Source organism: Chroicocephalus ridibundus, chromosome 2 (assembly GCF_963924245.1).
Source record: "Chroicocephalus ridibundus chromosome 2, bChrRid1.1, whole genome shotgun sequence".
NCBI lineage: Eukaryota > Metazoa > Chordata > Aves > Charadriiformes > Laridae > Chroicocephalus > Chroicocephalus ridibundus.
In genome coordinates this window covers 39256650-39268322 of record NC_086285.1, presented here as the reverse complement: position 1 = coordinate 39268322, position 11673 = coordinate 39256650, and the positions used below count along the sequence as shown (strand labels likewise).

The 11673-nt window shown below is 40.2% G+C and overlaps 1 protein-coding gene across 2 annotated transcripts in view; it reads right to left on the bottom strand.

Annotated features, from left to right (window-relative positions):
* Nucleotides 1-3552: 3552 nt before the first annotated feature.
* Nucleotides 3553-11673, bottom strand: part of GALNT15 (polypeptide N-acetylgalactosaminyltransferase 15) — a 28770-nt gene continuing 20649 nt past the window's right edge. The window contains exons 8-11 of one of the 2 annotated variants that reach the window (XM_063325135.1): nucleotides 9910-10041; nucleotides 8722-8823; nucleotides 7829-7969; nucleotides 3553-6886 (exon numbers count right to left, since the gene is read on the bottom strand). In XM_063325135.1, the coding sequence (XP_063181205.1) occupies nucleotides 6740-6886; nucleotides 7829-7969; nucleotides 8722-8823; nucleotides 9910-10041 (522 nt within the window). In that variant the 3' untranslated portion in view covers nucleotides 3553-6739. The remainder of the gene's footprint in view (nucleotides 6887-7828; nucleotides 7970-8721; nucleotides 8824-9909; nucleotides 10042-11673) is intronic. The other variant, XR_010069863.1, reaches the window with a different exon arrangement.

The following is an 11673-nucleotide window of genomic DNA, read 5'->3' as shown; positions in this document are numbered from 1 at the left end:
GACAAGGAAGCGGAATTGGGCACCTTGCCATGGGCAGCCTGGCCTGGGGACATCTCTCATTGTGGCTCCAGTGAGAATCCCAGCTCTGTTTCAGAGAGTAAAGGAAACACTGGGTTTTGTTCCACACTGAAACCAAACTGAACTCAGAAACCTTGGATGTTCTGCGAAATGGAGTTACCACTCTCTGCCAAGCCTGAGCATCAGGTTACAATGTCTAACGTTGAATTAAAATGTACAAAAGACTGTATTTTTCGGAAAAGACAGGCATTTTTTTGTTATTAGCAAATTATGGCCTCATTGTACTTATTGTGCTTATCAAGTTATTTTTCAGTGTCAAGACCTATTTTGTTTCACCCTTCCCTGTCATCAACGATTTAAGGGTTGTTCTTGGCGCGAGGGAATCTTGAGAGCGCTGTCACGGGCTGCACGCAGGAGGGTGTTCCAACAGCAGGAGCTGGAGCTGAAACCGCTCATTGTTTATGTAAAACTAAAAGTTATTTCCTTAGCATCAGCACCAGGCTCCGTTCCTGAGGTTGTACGTGTGCGTATCTGTGCAGACGCCACAGAAACTAGGAAATTAATGTTTCCTTTGCTTCTGCAAATAAAGGAATCAGCCTCAAACTGCCCTGAAGAAGCGGCTCTTGCCACCACCCGGGAGCTTGCTACGGCAGCTGGCGATCCATCAGCCAAGCTGCATGAACTCGGGAAGCATTCATGGCTCGGTCAGACTAAGCCATCTTTCAGGCTCCATGATTTGTTGACTGATTTGTAAGTTAAAACATCTCTTGGCACCGCAGATGATGAGTTTTCAATGGATATGACACATACACAAATTAGATAAGAAGACAGAAAGCCAGAGTTTTAGATAGACAGCTTGGCCAATGAGAATTTTACCGCAAGGCTTATTTTTAATTGACGCGATGAGTTTTATGCATCTGCCCACTTGAAATATTCTGAGTATGAAACTGTCTCTTCGTTCACTGCTTGGCTGTTGATTTCTAAGCGGGCAAAGCAGGCCGTGTGTGCTAATAAAAGGGACAGGAGAAAAGAGAAAGACGCTAATGCAATGAATTATCTTCTCCATAGGGCTGTTTCGCATTAAACATTTTGGTTTGGCTACAGCTTCTGACCGCTTTTGGTTTGTTCAGTAATACCAAACCATATGGATAAAGAGTGATTGACAGAATACGCTGTGTTTGAAGCAGCCTCCCAATGGCTTGTACTCAGATATAAATATCTGATATTCTAAATCTTGAGAGATGAACTCCTGATGCATCAAAGTGCCAGTTGATTTTCTTTCATATCTGTGATTAAATTTTTCATGTAAATGTCACATTAAATGATGAAAAAGAGACTGTAACAAAAAATCATTTTTCACCTAATAGGATATTAAGTTAAGAAGTTAAGAAAAAATACTGTGAAAAACATAATACCAAAGGATGTAATCCTTTAAGGCTCATTTATGCCTATAACGATATGACATTATTAGAATATTTTTTTTCAGTCTGTAAGACTGAGAGACTAATAAATATACAACAAAGAATGGAAATTCATGGTAGCAATCTTTTAAATAATTGCACAAAATAGTTCAGATTGTTTTAAAATATATTTAGTATTTTTATATAATGCATATTTTAAAAAAATGGATTATTTTCACCATCTTCTCAATTTATAATGCAAAATTACTGTTAGTGTAAATAAACATGATATTATTACCAAAGGTCATGGACTTTAACAAAGGCCGTTGTGTAGCTACTTAGAAACTGGATACTGTATTCAGCCTTTAGGCTGGTCTGTATGTAGCTGAGGTTCAAATTAAAATGAACCTTGCTAACAATCCTGACACCTGTATTTGTTCCATATCATGAAAATTCTGCTGTAACTTTCTAGCCTACTCAGCAGAAAGATATAGAAGATTTAGCATTAATGTTAGAGTTAACATCTTCAAAATATTACAGAGGCTTTTCTGAAAATTTAAATTCGTATTCCGCTGGGACCAAATCATGCTGTGACACTGCATCCTACACAGTGGGGTCTCTCAGTTTGTGAACAGAGACGCTATCCTGGAAAAAAATGTGCTGTTGGATGTAAGCTTATTTGAGGAAACTGTGGATAGTAGCAAGGGAGTTTGTTCTTGGCTGTCATCTCTGTGCCAGAAGATCTGGGCACTGGGGTTGAGCTCTGGGAAGGGATTTTAGCCTGGGTACCCTTCAGATGATGTTCCTTCCACCTAACTCCAGTTTAAAAGCTACACGCGCCATCTAAATTAATCACTAAGACTCCCTCTTTAATCAGTAGAGAAAGCAAGGACTTCTAGATAGTGATTCACCCATCTTGTTTAAATACTTGTCTTTGAAAAGAAAGACGTTGCCTCTGGAAGCGTTCTCTGCTGACCAACAGAAAGAAGCCTAGACAATTAGCTTAATTGTGACTACTGTTTAGGTGGCTGCAGTTAACAGAGGCGAATCCCATCCCACGTGTCTAATGCATAATAATCCCCAAGTGGGATAGCTATTGTACAAAACCCCACCATTTGCAGCTAGAAAGACAGCAAAAATGCTATGTCTGCTATCCCAAGCCATGTAGCCAGCTTGTTTTTCTAGTACATCCTTCCAAGCCACCTGGTGAAGAAACAGCTGTGGGCTGTCTGAAGATCGTGAGCCAGAGATCGTGCTTTCCAGGGATTCTACTTCTGTAGTCCCTATTCAGACCTTTCTGCTGAAACCGATAGAAATTATGGCAAAGGACTATAAAATCAAGCCCCCTCTAAGAGATGTTTGTGGCGGCCGAGTCCTCCTCTACACTTCTGTAAGACCATTAAGTGACAGCTAAATGAAGGTATTGCCACTGGAAGCTTTCGGTGGGGTTATTTGCAGACCAGCTGTTCTGCAGCATGAGGAAAAAGAAGCATCAGCCAATCACATCACAAGGAAGAGGAACAAAAATAAAACATTTCACTGTGCACTGATAGAGTTTATTCAGGGCAGAAGTGGCGCAGTTTGTGTAGCTTGAAAACATGAGCCAAGAAGCTACCAATATTTACGAAATGATCCTTTTTTACTCCCAACGTGTTCGTAATTTGAACCAAACTGCTGGAGATAAAATGAGATGCAAAGGCAGAAACTGAAAGCTCTCACTCGCACATCCCCATCCAGCTGTTATAAAAAGAAATCTAGGCTGTTTCTGTTCTTGTCTTGGTTGCCTCAGCATAGCCCCATTCCTTCCTGGGGAAATCTGCAGCGGCAGCTGTTGTGTTTTAGTAAGCAGACAGTATTACAGCTCAGTCAGCATCTCCAAGGAAGGACCTGGAGGCACCTGGATGTGGACTGAGAGATGCCCTGAACATTTCTGTGCTACAGGATTTAACATAAAGGTTGCTCTATCTTTCCCCTTGTTCACACTTCAGGTTCAGACACGGAGAAAAATGCTGCCATTCTGTTTCTCTACGTCAGGGATGACACCTCACCAAACAGGTCAAACCCCAAACTATGGCCAATACCAACTGCATCAACTGGGTCTAGGTTTAAAAGTAAGTTGAATAACATTACAAGCCTTTATATTCTTCAATTTCCAGTTAACTGGAAGAGGAACAAACCAGGCTGTTTAGTAAGCGTTGTCAACCGAAAGGTGACCTCTTTCTGCAATCTGACCTTTTAGCTCAGCTTCGTGGGTGGGTTTGGCTCCAAGCATTCATTATGGCTAGGTTGCCAAATTCAAAGAAACAGGTGGAGTTAGACTATAAGATGTTTACTCCTGTTATGCTGGAATTCCTTTGCTCTTGCCTGAGGCTCTACTTTGGAGGCCTTCAAAGTCAAAACTGCCACTCCGTTCTTGCCTGAAACGTTTTGTTCTTACGCTTCTCTCCTGTCAATAGGAATCAGAGGAACCTGAAATGTTGTCCCTGTCTAAATACAGAGCTAAAAGTATTTTCATGTTTTGGGATGCTCAAAGCATCGCCGTCTGCTAGTGGTGTGTGACAGGTGGGCAAGAATGAGGAAGACACCCCAGCACCCTTAGCAGAGGTTGAGCCCCCTGTAACCACCTGCGTGAGGAGAAGGGTCTAGTTCATGGATCTAACCACAGGGGCGGAGTGTAAAGCACCCCAATGGGGAAACAGCATTGGTACAACCAACTGATCCATTTAGAAGGCATACAGGAAGGAAACTAGGAAAAGGAGGAGAAAGATGTTTTCCCTTTCTTTTTTTTTGTGTGTGTGTAATAATAAGTTATTTTTATATTAGAGGGAAGCGTCCTCCATAGTTTGGCCCGCAGTCCGTGTCCCCTGGCTGTCCCCATATGGAGACCTGGTGCTCTGGAGTTTAGTTCTCTTGGAAACCAAACACACAGTTACACTGTTACTAAAAGCAACAAATATAATGATAATTACATTTAAAATGGTACGGGAACATAAATTTCATTTTATTGTTGGAAGAGGTATTATGTAACATATATTTCTGTTGTACATATACCTACAGCAAACCTTATTTTCTAGGTTTTTACCATTATGTTAAAAAGCAGTATGAGGATGTCCACATCTCTTAAGTTTTATTCCAAACTTTTCCTCTCTAAAACAAAAATATTTTCATTCTCCTTTGTGATAAATCTCACTTATGATCAATTATCATATTTGTATACACACTCTTTTAACATTAAGCTAAATGCTGAAGGAATGATATTCCCAGTGTAGAGTCCAAAATATAATAAATAATACATAATTAAAAAATCTGGCATACTTTTAATTTAAAATAAAGGAATCACATGTCATTAAAACAGCATCTCACTCATCTTTTATGCAATTTTAGAAATTCTCTTTCCTCACCCTAGATTTGGGCAATGAATAGGGATCACTTGGTGTTCTGGAAGAAGTTGCTACCACCCTTTCAGCCGAAAGTTGAAGCATTTTCAAGAATGTCACAGGAAATTTTAAATGACACATCAGCAAATGGTATTAGATTCTGATGCTATCAGAGTAAGTGGTAATTAGGGTAATTGGAGTGATGCCTGGACATGGTGTGGAATCTGTTGCACTCAAAGCAAACAGAGAGCCCACTGGGAAATATTTTGGACAACACATCACAGAATGCTGTTCTTTTCTCCTGTTGTAACCAATTTTGTATGCTCGAAGCTAATTTATTATGATTTACCAAGAGCAGGTGACTAGAAGGCTCTGAGCAGAATATTCTGTTATTCCTTTGTCTAAAGTTCAAACAATGTGCTCTACATTTTACAAAAACCCCCAGTTTTCTGTCTTTTGAAAAAAATCTCAAAAACAAATTAAGATTCGTTAAGGATACCCTTCCCCTTTAATAAATACATATGGTTATGACTGATTTATACTACTAATCAGGTGTGGTGCTGATGTGGGAAGACTCCCAAATCTTTGTTCTTCTATCTTAGCAGGCTCTTGGAAAGTGTCGTCATTATTGGTTTTAACTCCAAAATTGAAAGTGCCCTAACAAAATACCAAGAGACGTTTGCTTTGCTAGTGCCTACTGTATGAGAGCATTTTCATTACCTAACATCAACTCTCCTTCACTTCTTTGAAAGACAGGAGGTCAGCAGGGATGCGGGCTCTGCAGAAGAAGCTTGTTTAGACAATTTTGTATGCTACTGTCTTTGGAAAAACAGCTTGGAGACCTACAACACCAAGAATCTAAAAGATCTTCTTGGCTAAAACTTGACAGTGTGAAAGACTTACTCACTTTCACATTGTGAAAGACTTATCTCAGGATGCAGGCAACTGGAAGTAGGCAGCAGTATTTTCTTCCTAGGTAGCCACTGTTGAAACCTGCCATTTCCCTTCCTTTGCTGTTTTCAGCCAGCACCTTTGTCACTGGAATAATAATAAGCTCATCCCATAGATTTGTAAGAGCAAACGGATGCCACTGATACTTCCCATTTCAAAATAAGCAGGGAAGGTTTTACCCTTCTCTCGAACCTAGTTCAATCTTCTTCCATATTCCACAAAAGTTTCCTGAAAAGTTGTTTTTCAATTTCATTAAAACAAAAAAAAAAAGTTGTTAATATTTCAGTCTTATCCCATCCAAATTAGACTGTGGACGAAGGATGTAAGGAAGGGTGTGCCAAACGCTGAGGACTGTTGGTGTTCCAAGTCAACTAGAGCAGTTAGTGCCTAATTAAGTGCTAATTTGTGCTCTGTGCAATCTCGTAGAGGGTAGACATTTGGCTCAGGCTAGTTGGAAAACAAACTTCTAGCTATTACACGTTAAAACATCCACTACTTTCATGCATACAAAACCTACTTTGTTTTATATGAGTCAAGTGCACTGTAAAACAAGGTTAAACTCTTATCCTGGTTTGGCTGGCTTCCTCTTGCAGTTTCAAAAGTTTCACAAACATTCGTTTTCCTGTATCCTCAGAAGTCACAGAATGCTAAAGACAAGCTGTCTGGCAGCCAATTTTCCACGTTTCCTTCAAAGGGCAAATTTAACTGTCTTCTGCAATAGCAGAATTGAGAATCTATTGATGCTCACAGTATCTTTATTCCCTGCTTCACAGAATAAATAGAAATTTTAGCTAGAGCTGAATAAACCAGGAACTGGCGGCAACTATTTGAACCAGGCTTTCAAAGGAGAGACCTTCCTAACTTCCCTGCATGCTACAGCAAACACAAACATCTTTCTTGTCCATGCAGGAAATGTATCTTCAATCCCAAACAGAAGTAATGTTAAATTTTGGAAATTTGATTCCCACAGTCATCTCTGTCATGACCTGTCATTCATCTCTGACGTAGCACATGGGATTGTTCAAATTGCCACACCTGATTTGCATTCTTGTTACAGACACACAAAAACAAGTCCTTCTCATCTTCACTCTTTGCTGCTTCTAAGCATTTGCCAGAAAGGACATGGACAATCATTCCGTTCTGCAAGATGAGAGAAGGGAAAGAAAGAACAAATTAAAAATAAGGGATTTCCAGTAAAAGCTAGGCCACATTTCTGAAACTTTTGGCATACAATAGATCACCAGTAATGACTGGTTGCTCAAAAATTTTTAAGTATTGCTCTAAATATAATGATTAGGTTTAGCTTTGAGCCCAGGGCATGGTGAGTATTCATAATTCCTTTCAAAGCTGATAGGAGCGGTAGGTGCAGAATTCAAGAAATTTCTTTTCCACCACTATTTGTTTCTTACAGGTATACAGGTTGTCATCAGCATCAAGTACAGTACTACAGGCCACAAAATTTCAAAAGGACCACTGCTTCCCTTAGGAATCAAAACAAATTACAGTAGGAACTGCACCAGGAGATTACAGCATCCCTACAACTACAGCAACTGCCATTTTCCCAGGCTGTCCTACAGCATGACGTTTTTCAGTCTTGTAGAGCAGTTCCTGCTCTGCTGGGTGAACCCCACTGAACAATACTGAATTTCTCTAATAGGAAGTTTGCTCTTTGCTTACAATGCAGGAGGAATTTTAGTGTTTGCCCTACTCCCAAAGAGTTCTCATTTGGGAGAGTTCAGGATTCCCAGGCCCGTCCTGTATCCAAAAGAAGCGGGCAAGGATTTGCCCTGCTCTTATTTCCACAGCCACTGATTCTGATTCTACTCCTGTAAGACCAGTACAAGGACAAGGCCATATGAATTTAGGTAGTATTCCTGCAATTTGTATTTTTAAACCAAATCTGTTTCACATAGACAGTGTAAATGGGCAAGAGTCATCCTAAATTTCCTGGGTGAAAATGGTACAGAAGTGAAACTTGCCCTTCAAATACCTCGTTCCTTCCCCACACATGAATCCTGTCAATCACCCGGTGATCCCACAGTCACCATCAGCTGCCTTCCCCTCGCGGCAGTCACTACTGACCTCCTGGACATCCCAGTGCTGGTGGCTGTTGTCTGTCTCCTTTGTACAGTTTTGAGGGATAACCTTCCCGTGTCTGACATCAAAGCAAAACAGCGGAGCAGAACCAAGCCGGATTTCCTTCATGCTGTTATATTCAAAGTGCTGGAAAAGAGAGGGTTTGTTTGAACAACGACAGAAGGACATTCCAAATCATTTTAAAATGCTAATTCCAAAAATAATTTCTTGTACATGTTTGTTAAGATGCAATCCCAACATGAGTGATGGACACCCAACAGCCTTGACCCTGCAAAGCAATCGCCCCGGCTGGCTAATTCTGGCATAACTATTTACCCAAGGAAAGGCTTTGTGGACTGTAATCATGTATAAAGTAAACCCATCCTATAATAAAATTTTCTAGTTTAATAAATATTTGAACAGAAGGCTGTTTCTGACAACGTTGCAGTTAGAAGCGTGCCTGCAGCTTTCCCTGAGCTAAGTGTAAGCAGCAAAACTTGCTTGGGACTTGGAGTAAATGTCTGCAGTCAGTCTGTATTGGTTTGGCTTCTTTTAACGCATGAACTTGCTAGTCTAATGCCAGCTGGGAAGTCTATATGAATTTCCCTCCTGTCTTTGACTGCAGTTCAGGCACTAAACTGCAGTTTTAGGCACTAATGGGGAAACCCATCCCAATTACTACTAGCAAATAGGCACTTAATGATGTCTGCTGGAGCAAAGTGTGGGTATCTGGCCTCAGTGACATAGGGAACATTGCCATTTTTCAAATGACACGCAGCTGCAGGAGTGGGCATCATTGCCTTAGCACATGCCTAATTTTTAACACATCAGTATTTCCGCTAATGTCAACCCAACCATTTACATGTCAGAGTGACTGTCTTCTTAAAGTATTACAGTACCTGGGTGAGACTGTCACTGCAAGGGGAGAGTTCGATAGAGCCTTCTGCAATGGCTCTTCCAGGTCTGTAATCTGCACAGAAGCCAACACCAGTATTGTAAAGCTGTAAGTAAAGGTTTATACTGAAATAAAGCACAATCAGATACAAACAAAGTATCCTTCAGCTAACTTTTTTGTGATTATATCTCTTTATGATATATGTTTTTCCTCAGAATTCAGGCAGTATTTTTTTCTTTCAGACTCGATCTTGCATATTGAACTTGCCAACTGCTCTGATACAAAAGGCAGAGTCCCACCAAAGGTCAGTGTTACTCAACGAGTTTTGCTTAAGTTAGAGATACCCACTTCTGGTGTTAACTATTCTGATAGTTAAAATAAATCTTTCAACATTTTTATGCTAATGGAAAATTGCACTTCAACTGGACACTGTATTCAGAAAAAAATTAAGATATTCCAGAACAAAAGAACGTGACGATTCCTGTGATCCACACTCAGTTCTTACACTCTTCTCAAGCAAACTTTGATGATAAAGAACAGATGAAATAGTAAAAGGACACAGTAAAATCTGGCTACAGAAAGCAGTGACTTAATTAGTGGATCTTGTTGCCTTGTTGGGGGAAAGCCCTTTCCAGTAATGGAAGAAATTCATATTTTAATGAATGGTAATTATCATCCTCTGTGTTTTAAAAGAAAACATTGAGAATATTGCCTCCTGTACACAGTCAGCCAGGGAACTGCTATTGCTACCACCTCTGCCCTTGGGGGAAGTGCAGGACTGAAGAAATGCTTTTTTCTCTTCACGCACATGGGTCAGTACAGAGATATATCAGCTGCTGTTGCAGTTGCCATCTGCGTAAGGCAACACAATTCTTTTCCTTCACTAATGGCACCTAAAGAACCTAAGGTTAGGTTCCTCTGAGCTGTGACACTGAACTGATTCAGACAATATGGGTTCATCCCCTGGCTGGCTTTCGATGTTTATGTGAGAATTTGGACCAAATGTTTGTCTCCTCTGTCCTTTTCTTTCTCTTTCCATCCTAGTTGCATTGGCTGTTTGGATAATAAACGTTTCAAAGCAGGAACAGCCTCTTACTCTATGTTCTCTGCGTACTTAGTACATGGAAGCAATACTGGGGTCTTTGAAGAATGCAAAACCACTAATCATTCTTTATAGTGTGCTTTCTCTTACCTTGCCAGAGAATCTTGGTGCGTCTTCAGGCTGGGAGAGTTCAGGGTACACATTTGATACAAACCACTGGAAATTTCTACAGCCCAGTCTTTTCTGTAGCTGAAGGCGCTCACTGCAGTCCGGCTTCTCTGCCTTTATGGAGAAAGCACAGGGCCAACAAGGTTACTAGTCTATTTGTGTTAAAGATGATAGAAGTAAAAATGACTACATAGGAATTATTTCTACCACCTCTTCTATCCTGCATGTTATAGATATCGCTATATATTTCTCATGAATATGCAAAGGAGGAGGACCAGCTATAGCTTTCCTCCAATTTTGTGCTAAAACAGCATTTAGTCTGGCACTGTGATGGAAGTAAATGTGTCAGAAGTAGCATACACTGTGAAAATAAGTATTTCCTCTGAAAATGATTATTATACTGCAAGATAAGTCGGTCTTTGTCATCCTTATAATAAAAAAGTCAGGGACAAGTTTGATACTTGTTGCACTGAAATCAGTGGGATTGTGTTAGATTGTAATTCAGTATAGAATTTGCCCTGCTGATTAAAATTCAATTTCCTGGCCTTTAATAGCCCAAATTGCCCAGTTATCGTCAGTCCTCCATGATCAGAGGATGTAAGTGATGACAGAATTTAGCCCAAAATATTGTCTATCACATTATCTGACAGTTACTAGATCTAGTAAGTCAATGTGTTTTGTGGCTATAATGTCATAAACCCTTTTCTATGATTTATGTGTTTTCTTGACTTATATACACACAATATCAACTCTCACCCTTCCTGGTAGCAACTCTGTTCTGAAAAAAGAAAAGTGCCTTCAAACCTTGGTGCAGCTACAGGCATCTGCACTGCAAAGGACTGAGAGCCTGAATATTTGAGGACATTTAGCACTGAAGATGGCTAACAGGGTTCTGAAAACCTCTAAGCAGGTGCCTAATCCTTCAGTTGCAAAACCACACAAAACACTTTTCTAACTCTCTCAGTGCCCTGATACTAAAAATATCTTCACCACCCTTAAAAGTCTCTCTCCTTTTTCTTGCCAGCAGTAAATCTCCCCCTTCAAGTTTCTACTTTTTAAAAATGCAGGTTTGGATTCCAGGAAACTGGTATGGATTCCTACGTCAGAAATTAAAATTGGTAACATAAGCAAAGAATTGCCCATAAATTACTTTTCAACTTTTCCTCAGACCAGCTATTTCTCTGCATCCATAAGAAAGAAAAAAAGGACTGCGACATGCCTGGAAAACACTGACAAATGAAGGGCCATGGAGATCCATGGAGAGGTATCAGTTTCTAAAGGCAGGGATCAATCATGCCACGGGGCACTTTTTGCCACCCCCTGTAAGCTGCACAGGCAAAGCTCAACACTTGAGTATCAGTCTTGGATTCAATAAGAGGTTTTCTTGGAAAAGGGAAATAGAGAAGTAAAACGTTTCCCCTAACAAGAGATGTTTCTCATGAGATTCTGCTTTGGCTGAAGAAGGCAATGGCAGTAAATCTCGTTTTGTCATACTAGTTACAGTCTGCATTTAATGCCGAATACATACTGTAAATAATGTAAAGAAAGTCATTAACCCTGTAAACCAATCAGAAAGGAAACTGCTTGTAAATTAAATAAACAAACCACACAAGAAAAGGAGAAAAAGAGACGGTAGCTGAAATAGCAGAAAGCTGGGAATGGCCTTATTCATCTGCATTAACGCTCACCCCACGGGAATCCCGCGCAGGATGCGATTCAGGCCATAAAATGGGAAGATTTATAAAG